The following is an 18,630-nucleotide window of genomic DNA, read 5'->3' on the forward strand; positions in this document are numbered from 1 at the left end:
AAAAAAAAAAAAAAAAAAAAAAAAAAAAAAAAAAGACAAACTCTGACCTGAGGAAAAAGACTAGCAATTTGTGACAAACGACTGATCTCTCTGCTATATAAAGAAAGAACTACTAAAAATAGATAAAAAAGCAAGAACCTTCACATGGTCATATATTTTTGTAAAATTAGCAATAGTTTTTAAACAAAACAAAGAGCAAGAACCTATTAAAAAATAGGCAAACTTTATAAAAAGACATTTCAGAAAAAAGTAAATGTCTTTTAAACATATGAAAAATTACTCTAAGAGATATAAAATTAAACCAAGGGCTTCCCTGGTGGCGCAGCGGTTGAGTCCGCCTGCTGATGCAGGGTACACGGGTTCGTGCCCCGGTCTGGTAGGATCCCACATGCCGCAGAGTGGCTGGGCCAGTGAGCCATGGCCGCTCACCCTGCACGTCCAGAGCGTGTGCTCCGCAGTGGGAGGGGCCACAACAGTGAGAGGCCCGCGTACCGCAAAAAAAAAAAAAAAAAAAGAAAGAAAATCAAAAAATAAACCAAGATTTCATTTTCAATTCTCAGACTGGCAAAAATACAAAAGTTTGAAAATATGTTTTGCCGGCAGAAATATGGAAAAATTAGCACTTTGATACATTGCTGGGTGGACTGCAAACTGATTCAATACCATTGAAGGTCATCAAAATTACAATTTCAGGGCTTCCCTGGTGGCGCAGTGGTTGAGAGTCTGCCTGCCAATGCAGAAGATACAGGTTCGTGCTCCAGTCCAGGAAGATCCCACATGCCCCGGAGCAGCTGGGCCCGTGAGCCATGGCCACTGAGCCTGAGCATCTGGAGCCTGTGCTCCGCAACGGGTGAGGCCACAACAGTGAGAGGCCCGCGTACCGCAAAAAAAAAAAAAAATTACAATTTCATATTCCCTTTAACTCAGAGATTCCACTTCTATGAAATTATCCTACAAATATACTTGCACACATGTAAAATGATGATTATGCAAGGGTATTCATTATATTGTATTTTATAATAGCAAAAGACTGAAAGCAACCTGACTCTCAATAAAAAACTAATTTAAAAATTACAGTATATCTATATTATACATAGTAATGTTATAAAACTATAAACATAAATGTGAAATTTCACTAAAATGAAAAGACAGTTAAAATAAATCAAGTGAAAAATACAAGGTGTGGACAATGTGCACTTAATATTTTGTGTAAAAAGAAGGGGCAACAATCAATATATGTATTAGCACATATATACATACATATATATGAACATATTCTTTAAGGATATACAAACCAATAAAAATGTTTCTATGGGATAGTGAGAGGCTACTGAGGGTAGAAAAAAGCTTTTCATGTTTATATTTTTAATTTTATTTTTGAGCCATGGGGAATATATTACCTTTTCAGAAAACATAATAGACAAAATAATATTTCAAAATCGAAAAGCCTCCTTTGTATACCTAAAAGAAAGGGCAAAAGGAAACTAAAAGTAGCAAAGACTAATTGAATCAATGCACCCAATGAAAGCAATGTGAATCTCTTAGATTCAACTCTACTAAGAGACCAGAGAGCTGTATAGCTTTAGGGAACATTTGTTAAAACAAAAACCACTTTGGGCAAACTGAAACAGGAAGATAATAGTCACATATAGGGTAAAAACTATTAGTCACTAAAGAAAGATGCTATTTACTTCTTCATTGGCATTGTCATTAACACCATCAATACCTATATTCTAATTGTAAGGCATTATACTATGTATTACTTAAAGGAGGTATCTAAATGATAGATGGAAATATTTCCTCCTTTCAAAAACTAACAAAACAGGGCTTCCCTGGTGGTGCAGTGGTTGAGAGTCCACCTGCCGATGCAGGGGACACAGGTTCGTGCCCCGGTCTGGGAAGATCCCACATGCCGTGGAGCGGCTGGGCCCGTGAGCCGTGGCCGCTGAGCCTGTGCGTCCAAAGCCTGTGCTCCGCAACGGGAGAGGCCACAACAGTGAGAGGCCCGAGTACTGAAAAATAAATAAATAAATAAATAAACTAACAAAACATACCTGATATGACTCCTTCTTGCTGGAGATCTGTGAATATCAAAGAGCGTATTTTCCCTCTTTTTTTGATGAGCTGGTACTGAAAGAAAAAAAGAAAAAAAAAGACAACATAGAAATAACTGATAATAAATTGATAAACTGATGTATTAAAGAAGAAATTAGTTCTGTTAACTTTCTGAACAGAAGCCAGTCATATATCTTCAAGTTCTAAATGCTGCCTAGAAGACGCACAACAAAAATTAAAATTTTGTGGTAAATACTGTAAGTTTCAAATACACATTCTACAAAAGAATGTTAAGCTAAATCTTTGTGACTTTGGGTTAAACAAAGATTTCTTTGACACATCACCAAAGCACAACCCATTAAAAAAATTTTGAGAGCAACTTCCCTGGTGGCACAGTGGTTAAGAACCCACCTGCCAATGCAAGGAACACGGGTTCAATCCCTGGTCTGGGAAGATCCCACATGGCTTGGAGCAACTAAGCCTGTGTGCCACAACTACTGAGCCTTCACTCTAGAGCCCGTGAGCCACAAGTACTGAGCCCATGTGCCACAAGTACTGAGCCCATGTGCCACAACTACTGAAGCCCAGGTGCCTAGAGCCCGTGCTCTGCAACAAGAGAAGCCACCGCAATGAGAAGCCCACGCACCGCAAAGAAGAGTAGCCCCCACTCTCCGCAGCTAACTAGAGAAAGCCTGTGCGCAGCAACGAAGACCCAAAGCAGCCATAAATAAATAAATAAATAAATTTATAAAAAATAAATTTTTTCAGGCTTTCCTGGTGGCGCAGTGGTTGACAGTCCGCCTGCCAATGCAGGGGACGCGGGTTCGTGCCCCGGTCCGGGAGAATCCCACATGCCATGGAGCGGCTGGGCCTGTGAACCATGGCCGTTGAGCCTGCGCGTCTGGAGCCTGTGCTCCGCAACGGGAGAGGCCACAACAGTGAGAGGCCCGCATACCGCAAAAAAATAAATAAATTTTTTCATAAACTGAAATCCATCCAAATTACAAACTCTTCTCTTTGAAAGACACTATTAAGAGGATTTGTTTTAAAAGCTACAGACTGAGAAACTATTTACAAATCACAAGGACTGATATCTGAAGTACATAAGGAACTCTCAAAACTTCAATAATAAAAAAACAAACAGCTTAATTGAAAAAATGGGCAAGAGATTTGAATACTTCACCAGAGATAATGTTGGCAAATCAGCACATAAAAATATGCTCAACATCATTAGTAATTAGGGAAATGTAAATTAAAACTATAATAAATATGTATTAAAATTAACTTGGAAAAATGACCACACCAAATGTTGGCAAGAATATGGAGCAACTGAAACTCTCATACACTCTTAGTGAGAATGTAAGCAGTATAATCACCTTGGAAGAGTTTGGTAATTTCTTAGAAACTTAAATATACACATAATCATAAAACGCAGCCATTCCACTCCTAGGTGTTTATAAGAAAAATGAAAATATATGTCCAAACAAAGACTTGCAAACATTATGTTCATAACAACTTTATTTATAATAGCCAGACACCAGAAATGTCAACAATCCAAATGTCCATCAACAAATGAATGGATAAACAAATTGTGAAATACCCATACAATGGAATGCTACTCAGCAATAAAAAGAAAAACACTACTGTTAAAGTCGACAACATGGATGAGTCTTACAATTATTATATTGAGTGAAAGAAGTCAGACCAAAAAAAGAGTATATACTGTATATAAAATTAAAGAAAATGTAAACTAATCTATGGTGACAGAAAGCAGATGAGATCTGTCACTGCCTGAGGGTTAGGAGTGGGGAGGCAAAAGAAAGTTAGGAGTAGATTATAAACAGGCAGAACGAAATTTGGGGGAGTTGATGAACATGTTCATCACCTTGAGTGCGGTGACAGTTTCATAGGTATATTCCTCAGATAGTTCAAACTTGCCAAATTGTACACATGAAATATTATATATGCAATGGCAGTGAACTACATATAAATTATACCTCTTTAATAATGCTTTAAAAAAAAAAAACTAAAAAAATGGATCACAATCCTTTTTCTGTCCCAACGTACCTCCCCATTATTAACAGGGCTATCTTTGACAGTGATTCTTAACTGGAGTAGAGAAATGTCTACATACTTGGGCAAGCTTCTTGTGAGGTAACTCTAATAATTCCAGAGAATCAATCACTGCTTCAGAGCGTTAAGAGTTTGAATAAAATGATCCAGGTTCTTCCTTGAAAACATTATGCTAAGTGAAAGAAGCTAGACACAGAAGGTCACACATAGGCAAATCTATCGAGACAGAAAGTATCAATACATTAGTGATTGCTAAGGGCTGTGGGGATGGAAGTGTAGAAGCAATAAAATGTCCTGGAATTAGATAGTGGTGATGACTGCACACCCTTGTGAATACTAAAAAGCAATAAACTGTACAGATTAAAAATCAGCAAAACCCAGCAAAAATGGTGAATTTCATGATATGTGAATTTTACTTCAATTTTTTAAGAATTGGAGGAAATCAATAGTGATGGAATTTCCCAACAGCTGGGAAGAAAGTCAATAAAACAGTACCTGTGGAACTGATTACCTGTCATTAGATTTAAGAGCATTAAGATATGGGCTTCCCTGGTGGCGCAGTGGCTGAGAGTCCGCCTGCCGATGCAGGGGACATAGGTTTGTGCCCTGGTCCGGGAAGATCCCACATGCCGTGGAGCGGCTGGGCCCGTGAGCCATGGCCGCTGAGCCTGCGTGTTCGGAGCCTGTGCTCCGCAACGGGAGACGCCACAACAGTGAGAGGCCCATGTACCGCCAAAAAAAAAAAAGATAAACTGTTTCCTTCTCAAAAAAAAAAACCAAAAACAAAACACAAACGTAGGTTACTGGCCAAGTTGCCCTTTTCTGACTTTAGCTGAATTATCAACACTTAACCACTTGGAACACAGAGAAACTTACCCTAAAGAACTGCTATAAGAGATTTCATTCTTTTAAATTCAGCAACACTTATTTTTTTAAGGAGTGGAGTAGAATAAGCTACTCTACTACAAAAAGGAAAGAAGTTACTTAGAGTCTCTTACCTATTGGAGGTGCTTGGTATCGATCCACTGTTTTTCTTTGTCTCAAATTATATGGCCTATCGTTTTCTTCTCCTTCTGCCTCTTCAACCTCAATATCTCCATCTTCCTCTTGAGATTCTAGTTTCACACACACACACACAAACACACACACAAAAATACTGTTTTAATCCACAAGGATTGGTCCACTCTAGAACTGAATATTTTTATTTTTATTTTATTCTTTCTGCACAAGTTAGCTTTAAAAGTGTCAACATTGTATGATACAGCATAAATCAATACTATTAAAAATGAACCCTGATGGGGACTTCCCTGGTGGCACAGTGATTAAGAATCCACCTGCCAATGGAGGGGACACGGGTTCAATCCCTGGTCCAGGAAGAGATCCCGCATGCCGCAGAGCAACTAAGCCCCTGTGCCACAACTACCAAGCCTGTACTCTAGAGCCTGTGAGCCACAACTACTGAGCCCTCGCACCACAACTACTGAAGCCCGCACGCCTAGAGCCCAGAGCCCATGCTCCACAATAAGAGAAGCCACCTCAATGAGAAGCCAGTGCACCACAACGAAGAGTAGCCCCCTCTCACTGCAACTAGAGAAAGCCCGCGTGCAGCAACGAAGACCAACGCAGCCCAAATTAAATAAATTAATTTAAAAAAAAAACGACAGATGTAAAAGAAAATGCCTCTCTTAAAAATATTAGTTCTCTGCTAAATATATCAATATGATCATATTTGAGCTCCTGATTTACCTATGACCTTTCAATCTTTTTTATTATCTTTTTGGTCATACAAAGCAATAATAGAATATGACTCAAAACTTTATTAGAGCACACTTCATTCAATGCCCAATTAACCACTGAATAAGGTCAATATTCACATACTACTTGATAGTTCAAAACAAAATGCTTAAAAGATAATTACTTATCTTACAGCAAGAGCAATTTTTGTTGGCAGTATAATGGTTTGTTAGGCCTGTTGACAACAGGTAAACACAGATTAGTCATTTTGGTAGAAAAATTCAGGCAGGTATTGGGAGAGAGCATAAAGCAGATTTCTGGGGTATTGGTAATAGTTTATGCCTTGACATGAGTGATCACTTTATGATAATTAACCTAGCTATACATTTAAAAAATAAATTACGGGACTTCCCTGGTGGTGCAGTGGTTAAGAATCCACCAGCCAGGGCAGGGACGCAGGTTAGATCTCTGGTCTGGGAAGATCCCACATGCCGTGGAGCAACTGAGCCCGTGCACCACAACTACTGAGCCTGCGCTCTAGAGCCCGCGAGCCACAACCACTGAAGCCAGCATGCCTAGAGCCTGTGTTCCACAACAGAAGAAGCCACCACAATGAGAAGCCTATGCACCACAACAAAGAGTAGCCCCTGCTCACCACAACTAGAGAAAGCCCGCCCGCAGCAACGAAGACCCAACGCAGCCAAAAATAAATTTTAAAATAAATAAATAAATAAAAAGTAAATTATAATGTACATAAATTCTAAAAGTTTATTTTTAAAATGTGGTTTGGGGGACTTCCCTGGCAGTCTAGTGGTTAAGACTCTGTGCTTCCAATGCAGGGGGCACGGGTTCAATCCCTGGTGGGGGAACTAAGATTCCACATGCTGCCCGGCATGGCCCAAAAATATAAATTTTAAAAAAAAAAAAAAAAGGCAGTTTGGCTATAGTTATAATGTGACATCTATTTATAGTTTAAAATAAAAGTCTGGTGAAACTTTATAAGCTTATGGTCCTCAAATGCAATGTACTTTATGATTAACTTTTTAACCACAGGAATTGTCACTATAACACAATCATATTAAGACATTGAAAAAAATGTTAAAACTGTCAGCCATGCTCAGTAAAATAAGAAACTAAAAATTCAAAGGACTTTACAATTTACTCATGACATCTGAAAGCTTACTCTAAGTTTTTTTTAATGTTTATTAAGTTATAGAGAAAATCAGCAAATACAGTATTACTTAACTAAATAACACTATAAATCACTTGCACCCAAATAAGTTTCCTTAAACCTTCAAAAAATTACTTTTTGAAAAAAACCTTGCATTATTTATTATGGGAAGAAATTCTATACATGGCAAATCTACTCTGGGAAATCTACAAAGATGTTCCGTTAAAGATAAGGCAAAAATCACATTATAAATCTGTCTCATCTATACTGATTTTCTCCAAAGGAAGCAATATAGAGGTTCTAGCTGTAACAACAATAATATCTGCTCAATAAAATACCTTCATTAGAAATATCACCTCTTCAAAACTTGCTAATAATATATTAATTACAGAATTTGAGAAATAAACCCATTCTTCTCCATCTAAGCTACACAAATAGCAGAACTAATAAGATTCCCTGGTGAAATACAACTACCTTGCATTTACAGTACACCAAATCTTCTGAAAATCCATTTTAATAAAGAAGGTTAACACCTACAGAATTAAATCCTATGGATGCACTGGTCATCAATTTATAATCCTTGGGGCAAACGTGCTTTCATCTATTCCCAGCTCCAGCCCGACAAATCCAGTCAGGATTCGTCAATTCAAAACCCAGACAGGCCTCAGAAAAGAGCAGTACAACTCCCTTCACTAGTACTGGCTGTCTCTCTTTCTCTTAACTGTACCATTTACTACTCCTCTGTCCATAACTAAATTTGAGACCCAAATAATCCGAGATTGAGAGGTTATGGATAGAAGGTGGCTATGGACAGAGACTTACAGTTAGAACGTGCCTAAATAGAAAAGAGGCCTCACCTAACAAGCAAATCAGCCCATGGCAAATGCTACACCAGATTAGGTCACTTAAGGACTACCAATAGCTACTAATAAGATATATTACATAACAATGCATAGTGTACAGCAAAGGCATTTTTCCAAATGAAGAAAATGAATACTCAGAAATGCCAATGGAATAAAAATTATTCCAAATTATGTAACATAGACCTCTAAAGCCAAAAATCACCCATCCAGCAATATTATACATATATTACTTGTACATATTTTCCTCCCTCCCACCTGAACTCTGTAGTATTTATTTCATAAGGTGCTTTTACAAACCTTCTTCTTCACCCTCAGTAGAGACTTCATGATGATTTTGTATCCCATAACTATTTCTTCTCAGTGACTTTCTTCGCCTTTTCACTCTTGAATACATATCCATGTTTTCCTTTTAAAGAGAGAAATCTGTCAAATATTAACATGAATTTTATTCCCAGCTATAAATATCATTAACCCAATGGGACATGCCCATTCAGTAAAATTTATTGAGGACCTATTTGCAAGGCAAAGATTCATGAAAATGGACCTTACTGAATTCAATACATGTAAGAAACAAGAGGAAAAACAAATAAAACTTATAAAATATTTGAAAATGTAAAACTACAATGCCATGGACATACTTTCTCCCTTAAGCAAATTACAGCCTAGTAGGGTAAAACAAGTCAAGTCACAGGTAACTATAAAAGAAAGTAGAGGGCTTCCCTGGTGGCCCAGCGGTTAAGAATCCACCTGCCAATGCAGGAGACACAGGTTCGAGCCCTGGTCCAGGAAGATCCCATATGCCACGGAGCAGCCAAGCCTGTGCACCACAACTACTGAGCCTGCGCTCTAGACCCCACGAGCCACGACTGCTGAGCCCACGTGCCACAACTACTGAAGCCCGCGTGTCTAGAGCCCATGCTCCGGAACAAGAGAAGCCACCACGATGAGAAGCCTGCGCGCCGCAACAAAGACTCAACACAGCCGAAAATAAATAAATAAATAAAATTTATAAAAATAATAAAATAAAATAAACGAGAACAAGTTTAATGCCATAAAGAAAGGTACATGGGCGTTCCCTGGTGGCCTAGTGGTTAGGATTCTGGGCTTTCACTGCTGTGCCCAGGGTTCAATCCCCGGTCAGGGAACTGAGATCCCACAAGCAAAAGGTACAGAAGAGTCTAGAATTCAAAAAGATTAATCCGCCCCCGCCAGCCGTGTTTGGGGGAGGAGGGGAGGAAGCATCTGAAATGAGCCTTGAAACAAAGGTAGAACTGCATCAGTCCTTAACCAGAAGTATTAACAGGAGTAAAAGATAGGAGAATAAGAATGATTCGTTTATATTTGGGCAATGGTATGTGAGAAGATAAAGCTGAAACCAGATTATAAAGGTCAAGGCGTTTTTAATTAATTCAGTACACATTAAAAAAACCATTAAAGGGACTTCCCTGTTGGTCCAGTGGTTAGGACTCTGCCCTCCCAATGCAGAGGGCACAGGTTCAATTCCTGGTGGGGAACTAAGATCCCACGTGCCGCACAGTGCCGAAAAAACCCAAAAAGACCATTAAAGGTTCCAATGAGAAAAGTAACAGAATCAGAGGTGGACTTTAAGATGACCCTCTGCAGAAGTGTAGAGGGTCTTTTGGGGAAGGTTGTGGCAAGGGGGGTAAGGATAAAAGAAGAAAGAAAACAGTAAAATCCCAGATTAAACTGGAAACCAAGAAGGAACAATTCTGTTAATTCAAGAAAATCCAAATGCTGCTCTCTCTCTCTCTCAATTCCTCAGTCCAAATAAAAAATACGTGCAAAGGTTGTTAAAGTTAATATACTCACAAATTCTGTGTCTGTCCACATTCGAAGCCGTTCTACTTCTCCTGATCGACGATTCCTTCTAATGTTTATGTTGTCCATTTCCTGTAGTACAGCTTCAGCAGTACTACAATTATATAATAAAACTAGGGTTTAGACAACCGTGGAATCAAACACTGTGTCATACATGTAAAAGAGCTCTTCGTCAACACATAATTAAATCATCTCTGATATGTAACTGTACCTAACATCCCAATTAATATCTGTTTCTGAACTGGCATCCGCCAGAAGATAATGCCCCAAAAACAGATGGAAACAGGGAATTCTCTGGTGGTCCAGTGGGTATGACTCAGCACTTTCACTGCTGGGGTTCAGTCCCTGGATGGGGAACTAAGATCCCACAAGCCATGCAGCACAGCGAAAAAAAAAAAAGGGAATCAGAACATCTTCTACCTTAATATAATAAAACTTACAAATATAAGACCTTTGTTTATAAGTCTCCAAATATTTAAATTCATAATGCTACTACAAATAACTGACTACCAGACCTAAGGCACTGAAAAAAAAAACAATTCAAATCCTTTTACTTGAAGATGGTGTTAAAAATTGTATAGAAAAAAGGATTTGTAAAAAGTTTAAACCTAATATAAGGTTAACTGAATAGATACTTTTAGAAATTAGAGGACACTGACATCCACAAAATATATGGTAACATTGGCACATTTTATGTTTTAAACACACACATAGCCCAGATACTGATCTAAGTACTTAACGAATAATAACTAATTTTGACACTACCACTACAGAATATAATTTCTTCTCATTTCAAATAGCAATTACACTGACCTCACTTCTCCAGGCTATTGCAGTGATTAAGGAGGATGATTTATTAGCTGAGAAGAATAAAGTTTCATTGCATGTAGACACTGAGCAGTCAGATAGGCTACATCCAACAATGTGCAGTCTCAAAAGACTTTCAATTCAGAATCTTGACTAAGTAAAACTATGTCTATTATATATCAATAATGAAACTTAATGCTGCTTGAAAATTGTCAAAACACAAATGTTAAATGAGCAAATATTAAAGGACTATAGTAGTGAAGTCAAAATAAAATTACTTTTTATATTATCTATGCACAAGAGCTTTAAAAAGTATGAGAAAAAATGAGCTATCACATAAATTGGATTAAATCTAATAAAGTAACCAGAAACTGAAAATCATTGCTAGCCATGGTTAATTCAAATTTAGTTTTTAAATAATTGTATTGATTGCTAACTCAGTGCTTAAGTTACTTTTTAAAACATAACTGGCTTAAGAAAACCAACAGTTACATGAAACTGCTGACTGCAAAAGCATTCATACCTATTTACTAGTTGATCAAATAACAAACTCTGGTTCACGCTTTCAAATCTGTTTTTCCTGGAACGACAACTTTTTCTGACTTCCATGTCACCATTTATACAAGAAAGGTCCCCATCTCCCTTCTTTTCGCCTCGAAGGGGATGGCTTCGAAGGGCTACAAGAAGAGAGAAATTTCCATTTCAAAGTATAGAGTATAAAAAGAAAGAAAAAAAATCAAAACTTACTTTTAAAAGACTATAAAAAGCTTACTATAACGTCTTAAATGGCTTTAATATCTAAAATCTAAAATTTCTATAACTGTTTACAATCTGCCATAATAATTTAAATTATTTCAGTTGTACTGATTTCTCAGTGTTTAACAATTACATATTTACCATGACTGAAATACAGTCACTTCCAACAGTATACTTAGCATACTAGTAAATTATGCTATTTTATCCCACTTTAATACTCTTAACAACATTATAAGAATTTCAATACTAACCAGTTTCATAACAGAATACTCACATAAGCTACTATGTCCGTTTGGTAATGTAGCACCAGGCTGAGAAGTTAACCTAGAACACAATTATATTTAATATGCAAACACATCAACATTCATTTAAAGAAGCAAGAAATGCAAATACTGGTGGAATCATTTTAATCTTTAAAATGTCAGTAATGTAATATGACTTTTTTAAAAGTAAAGACTTTTTTTTACCCTAACACTGATAATATACCAATTAATAAAATATACTAGCTAAGAGTCGTTTCATTACTTCAAGAAAAGTTTTAATAACAGATTACAAACTGAACTTACGGTCTTCAACTCTACAAATTAATATCCAATGAAAAGGCTTAAGCTTAATATGTATCATAAAGTTAACTGACGCCATAAGTAACAATGGTCACAGACATTTACTATTGGTTTTTGTTCACAACATAAAATTCAAACAATGACAAAGTTATTAAAATGATAAACAGTAAGATAAAAAAGGATTTGAACACCAACACCACTTAATAATTTCCTCAAAGTATTATATTACACATTCTAAACTAATAAATGAAAATTTAGCTAATTTCTCAAAATCTGTTGTACAACTCTCCCTTTTGGTGGAGGAAGTGAAATGTTAAGTCACTAGAAAGATACTTAAAGGGTCATTAAAACATGAAGACTTATGAAAAAAGTCACAGTACACCTTACTACAATTAGAAATTCAAAACCAAAAACTAAATTGTTACGTAGTAAAAGAGCTATCAATTTAAACTTACTAGGGTATTTTTGGAAATATCCAACAATTATCATTTTCAAAGAGTAAAAAGCAGGGGAGAGAGGACATTCAAAAAACAGTACATATGACTGTCATCTGCTTATCTATGTGGTTTGCACAACATTTTTTAACTAAAATATTCTAACATTTTTGGTTACTCCAGAGTTCTTCATGTAAAATTATAAATGTTATAAATATTAATTATAAATGCCCCTGTCTAATAAAGGTCACAGATAGGATGACTAAAGGTATGAACAAAAACGATTCTGTGCCTTCAGACTATCAAAAACACAAAATAAAAAACTCCATCTCGGGCTTCCCTGGTGGCACAGTGGTTGAGAGTCCGCCTGCCAATGCACGGGTTCGTGCCCCGGTGCGGGGAGATCCCACATGCCGCGGAGTGGCTGGGCCCATGAGCCGTGGCCGCTGAGCCTGCGCGTCCAGAGCCTGTGCTCCACAACGGGAGAGGTCGCAGCAGTGAGAGGCCCGTGTACCACAACAACAAAAAAAAAACTCCATCCCTCCTTTCCCCATAAAAACAACATAACCATCTTGTTCTAATATACTACCTTTTAGAAAGTATTTCATTTTTAGCACCTTTATATACAAATACACAATCCTCCTGGTATATGAGTTTGACTATAAAGTAATAGAATTGATGTGTTAACAGGTCATTCCTTAGAAGGTCATACATGTGGAATTCCCTAGAATCACTCTTAAAATCCACTTAAAACCACATAGAAAAATAATAAATATAGTTTGGCTTTGGACCCAATATAACATTAACTCAGTTCAATCACTTAATTCACAAGTCTTGACTCCATATGAATTTTAGCTGTATGTAAGACCAAATGGTTGGAATTTTACACACTTAAATTATTCAAAGGAGTTCGTGCCTCGGTCGGCGAAGATCCCACATGCCGCGGAGCGGCTGGGCCCGTGAGCCATGGCCACTGAGCCTGCGCGTCCGGAGCCTGTGCTCCGCAACGGGAGAGGTCACAACAGTGAGGCTTGTGTACCGCAAAAAATAAAAAAATAAAAAAAAGAAGACAGTGCTTAATTGGCTTTTATTTCATTGCTAATGAAAGATCTATTTTAAGGTGGGGGGAGAAAAAAACGTGTTCTTCAATCAATCCAATTACCAATTATAGTTTATTGTCATCATTTTACAATTATTTCTCTTTATACAAAGGAGAAAAAGGAGACAGAATATTAAATACTTGGGTATAAAAATAGAGAATATTGGGATTTTAAGGGTTTGTCTGCCTATACAATAATAAAGCTGCCTAAAAAGTCTCTTAAATCAAGGTTGCCAAAAATTAATCACTTAAAATGTAACCAGGTGGGTTCACTGCTTAAATTAATCCTCTAATAAATCCTTTATTATGAAGTCTCCTTTATTTTTAAAAGAGGCTGCGACAAAAATAAACTGAAAATGGATTAAAGGCCTAAATATAAGGCCAGACACTATAAAACCCTTAGAGGATAACATAGGCAGAACACTCTGTGACATAACTCACAAAGATCCTTTTTGACCCACCTCCTAGAGAAATGGAAGTAAAAACAAAAATAAACAAATGGGACCTAATGAAACTTCAAAGCTTTTGCACAGCAAAGCAAACCATAAACAAAACGAAAAGACAACCCTCAGAATGGGAGAAAATATTTGCAAACAAATCAACAGACAAAAGATTAATCTCCAAAATATACAAGCAGCTCATGCAACTCAATATCAAAAAAACAAACAACCCAATCCAAAAATGGGCAGAAGACCTAAACAGACATTTCTCCAAAGAAGGTATACAGTTTGCCAACAAACACATGAAAGAATGCTCACCATCATTAATCATTAGTGAAATGCAAATCAAAACTACAATGAGGTATCACCTCACACCAGTCAGAATGGCCATCAACAAAATCTACAAACAATAAATGCTGGAGAGGGTGTGGAGAAAAGGGAACCCTCTTGCATGTAAATGATTCGGCCACTATGGCGAACAGTATGGAAGTTCCTTAAAAAACTAAAAATAGAACTACCATATGACCCAGCAATCCCACTACTGGGCACATACCCTGAGAAAACCGTAATTCAGAAAGAGTCATGTACCACAATGTTCATTACATCTCTATTTACAATAACCAGGACATGGAAGCCACCTAAGCGTCCATCGACAGATGAATGGATAAAGAAGATGTGGCACATATATACAATGGAATATTACTCAGCCATAAAAAGAAATGAAACTGAGTTATTTGTAGTGAGGTGGATGGACCTAGAGACTGTCATAGAGAGTGAAGTTAAGTCAGAAAGAGAAAAACAAATACCATACGCTAACACATACATATGGAATCTAAAAAAAAATAAAAAGGTCATGAAGAACCTAGGGGCAGGACAGAAATAAAGGCACAGATCTACTAGAGGATGGACTTGAGGACAGGGGGAAGGGGAAGGGTAAGCTGGGACGAACTGAGAGAGTGGCACGGACATATATACACTACGAAATGTAAAATCGATAGCTAGTGGGAAGCAGCCGCATAGCACAGAGAGATCAGCTTGGTGCTCTGTGACCACCTAGAGGGGTGGGATAGGGAGGGTGGGAGGGAGGGAGATGCAAGAGGGAGGAGACATGGGGATATATGTATATGTATAGCTGATTCACTTTGTTATAAAGCAGAAACTAACACAGCATTGTAAAGCAATTATACTCCAATAAAGATGTTAAAAAAAAGGGGGGGGGGTGTGGGTGGGGGATATTTCCCTATATCTCTGTATCTTAAATTTTTTTAATGGAGACAGTATCACTCTGCATTAGATAATTATTACATTAAAAGTTTCTAGGGCTTCCCTGGTGGCGCAGTGGTTGAGAGTCAGCCTGCCGATGCAGCAGACACAGGTTCGTGCCCCGGTCCGGGAAGATCCCACATGCCGCGGAGCGGCTGGGCCCGTGAGCCATGGCCGCTGAGCCTGCGCGTCCGGAGCCTGTGCTCCGCAACGGGAGAGGCCACAACAGTGAGAGGCCCACGTACCGCAAAAAAAAAAAAGAAAGAAAGTTTCTACACCTTTAATTATGTGAAGCACACTACAAATGCAATATCAGACTCAAAAATCATTACTTATTCTCCCTTTCCCAAATAAACCCAAGGCATTCAATGATTTATGAGAATTTTAAACCTCAATTCAGCAAAATCAATCATCTGAAAAGACTTTAACCACTACCAGCCTTCATTCTAATGAGCCTCAGCAGTGGTGATTACATTTCTGCCTCACCTCACTACTCCCTCATCATCTGACCACAAAACAAAATTTTCGGGACTTCCCTGGCAGCACAGTGGTTAAGAATCTGCCTGCCGATGCAAGGGACACGGGTTCGAGCCCTGGTCCAGGAAGAACCCACATGCCATGAAGCAACTAAGCCTGTGCACCACAACTACTGAGACTGCACTCCAGAGCCCACAAGCCACAACTACTGAGCTTGCGTGCCACAACTACTGAGCCCACGCACCTAGAGCCTATGCTCCGCAACAAGAGAAGCCACCGCAATGAGAAGCCCACACACTGCAACGAAGAGTAGCCCCCGGTTGCCGCAACTAGACAAAGCCCACACGCAGCAACGAAGACCAAACACAGCCAAAAATAAATTAATAAAAATTTTTTTAAAAATTAATAAATAAGTTATTTCACCAATCAACAGTAGTTTCTTTAAAGAATTTAGTGGGGGCTTCCCTGGTGGTGCAGTGGTTGAGAGTCTGCTTGCCGATGCAGGGGACATGGGTTCGTGCCCCAGCCCGGGAAGATCCCACATGCTGCGGAGCGGCTGGGCCCGTGAGCCATGGCCACTGAGCCTGCGTGTCCGGAGCCTGTGCTCCACAACGGGAGAGGCCACAACAGTGAGAGGCCCGCATACCGCAAAAAAAAAAAAAGAATTTAGTGGTTGTTGGGCTTCCGTTGTGGCGCAATGATTAAGAATCCAATGCAGGGGACACGGGTTTGAGCCCAGGTCCAGTAAGATCCCACATGCCACGGAGCAACTAAGCCCGTGCGCCACACTACTGAGCCTGTGCTCTAGAGTCTGCAAGCCACAGCTACTTAGCCCATGTGCCACAAGTAGTGAAGCCCGTGCGCCTAGAGCCCGTGCTCCACAAGAGAAGCCACCGCAATGAGAAGCCTGTGCACCGCAATGAAGAGTAGGCCCCGCTCGCTGCAACTAGAGAAAGCCCCGCACGCAGCAACGAAGACCCAACACAGTCATAAATAAATTAAATAAATAAATAAATAAATAACTTGTTTTAAAAAAAAGAATATAGTGGTTGTTAACAAAGTTCTTTAGGATTATTTTTCATAGCTAATACTAATTCTTACCTATATTCAATTTTCCTCCAATGAATTGTATTTTAACAAATTATTTTTGTGAAAGAACTTTTGTGAAAGTCATTTTACCTTAGATGCTCTTAAGACTTTAGAGTACCAAAATAAAGGACTTAGGATTCTCAGGTTCATGACATAAAAATTAATACAAGCCTTCAAATAAATCCTGATTTTTGTATTCATACTATCTCAAAATCTAAAATATCTTTAACTACAAGTTTCCCTAAAATTCAATTCTGTTGAATCTGATAGGTCAAATGGCATTTTCTTTTCAGGTCATCTGAAACACTAAGAGTCTAATTCTAACAGTGTAGCACTTAATCACATCCCTTGATGAAAGTTTAACTCAAAAAACTTTTAAAATTGTGTGAACTGCTAAACATTATTCTCCTGCCAAAAAAACAAAAAACAGTAAATTTTATTAGTATTCATTATTTCTTAAGCTTGTTATTCAAAATGTACTTAATATTTTTTTAAAGGAATATCAAACTCTAAGGTACCTAAATGGAAGCAAAACTCTCTCCCCTCAAAGAAATTTTAAGCCTTTTTACATGAAAGACATGATCAAGATTAATTTACATAAAAGATTTGAGTGGATAAGATGTGGGAAATCTAAGGTATCAGAGACTTACACCCGAATTAAACTGTTAAAATTATCTTACAATTAAAGGTCAAACTTTTAACACTACAAGAACACTTTTTAGAACATTTACTAGAAAAAGAAGCTTGATTCACTCATTTAATAAATACAGGATACAAATTATAACAGATAGATCAAGCATAGAAGTGTAATTAAAGGGCTGTACTTATTTTAAGTAACATCATTATAGTTATCTGGATCTGTTTCATCTCACAGATGAAGGAGTATGGTAAAGTTAAAAAAAAAAATCAATAGGCTATGATTCACATAATCTACTTAACTCCCAGACAATGCAAAATTTAAAATTTTAAATACATATTAAAATAGGTAAAGACTCTTTAGAGACTAGTAAATGTACAATGCCTGTCAAAATCTATATAACTGCAAAGATTATTTTCATTAAAGCCTAAGAGTATCCAGAATTTACCTACACACATAAAATCAAAATATTGTCAAAAGGGAATTCCCTTTTACTTCTGGTTTGCAGTTGGCACATCATCAGCACTTCTACATCAAACACTGGAAAAAAGAGAAGCAGCTAAAGACTCTAAGCTCAAAATTTAAATCTTTTCTGAGTGTGTGTATACACCTATCCTATCTACCTTAAATTAGTACCACTTACTTTGGTTAAGTGAGTAAAATTGTTTTCTAATACATATCAAAACAGACACAAAGCAAATTTAAGTTGAAAACAACCAGATAGATGAAAAGATTTCTTTAAAAATTAATTTAGATTTTATTACATTTTAGTATACCAATTCAAGTGGAATACTTAATTTTAGGAAGGGGAGATTTTATCTTATTTTCAAGTAAAAAATATAATTTTAACCATATGTTTTTATTTAAATTTTCAGGACTATAAACACGTATGCACATTCAAGACCTATCAAAATTCTTATTGTTTTAGTAATATTAGTTTCTATTACATACTACATATATTTTTGGCATATTTAGAGAAAATAAAATTATATACAGAAATTATAAAATAAGCTTAATACAATTTATAAGTGTTTCTGGCCAGGTGGCTTTACAATTTAAGAAAATTAGCAATTATAAGCCCTGAATCACATCAAATAATTCATGAAAAAACAATATAGGAGTTCTCCATTCTCACCTGGCCTGTCCAGTTGATATGTTCCATTCCTCTCGCTGACCAGTACTTCGTGATTTAGATTTGTCTTTGCAAACAGAATCAGGTTGTTTCAAAGTGCGTTTGGCTGGAGGAGACACATGGCTATCACTTAAACTACCATCAACTTCAGCTTTCTGAAAGACAAAGTTTAAAATGTATTTATTATCCTATTAAAAT

General features: G+C 37.4%; 1 protein-coding gene across 2 annotated transcripts in view; it reads right to left on the reverse strand.

The window, feature by feature from the left end:
• ATAD2B (ATPase family AAA domain containing 2B) overlaps positions 1-18,630 on the reverse strand; it is a 145,537-nt gene that overhangs the window by 105,556 nt on the left and 21,351 nt on the right. For both annotated transcript variants that reach the window (XM_007455492.1, XM_007455491.1), the window contains exons 2-8: positions 18,436-18,587; positions 11,573-11,622; positions 11,066-11,219; positions 9,727-9,829; positions 8,194-8,302; positions 5,127-5,243; positions 2,055-2,130 (exon numbers count right to left, since the gene is read on the reverse strand). In XM_007455492.1, coding sequence (XP_007455554.1) covers positions 2,055-2,130; positions 5,127-5,243; positions 8,194-8,302; positions 9,727-9,829; positions 11,066-11,219; positions 11,573-11,622; positions 18,436-18,587 — 761 coding nt within the window. The remainder of the gene's footprint in view (positions 1-2,054; positions 2,131-5,126; positions 5,244-8,193; positions 8,303-9,726; positions 9,830-11,065; positions 11,220-11,572; positions 11,623-18,435; positions 18,588-18,630) is intronic.

Source organism: Lipotes vexillifer, unplaced genomic scaffold (genome assembly GCF_000442215.2).
Source record: "Lipotes vexillifer unplaced genomic scaffold, Lipotes_vexillifer_v1.1 scaffold131, whole genome shotgun sequence".
In the NCBI taxonomy this organism is placed as follows: domain Eukaryota; kingdom Metazoa; phylum Chordata; class Mammalia; order Artiodactyla; family Lipotidae; genus Lipotes; species Lipotes vexillifer.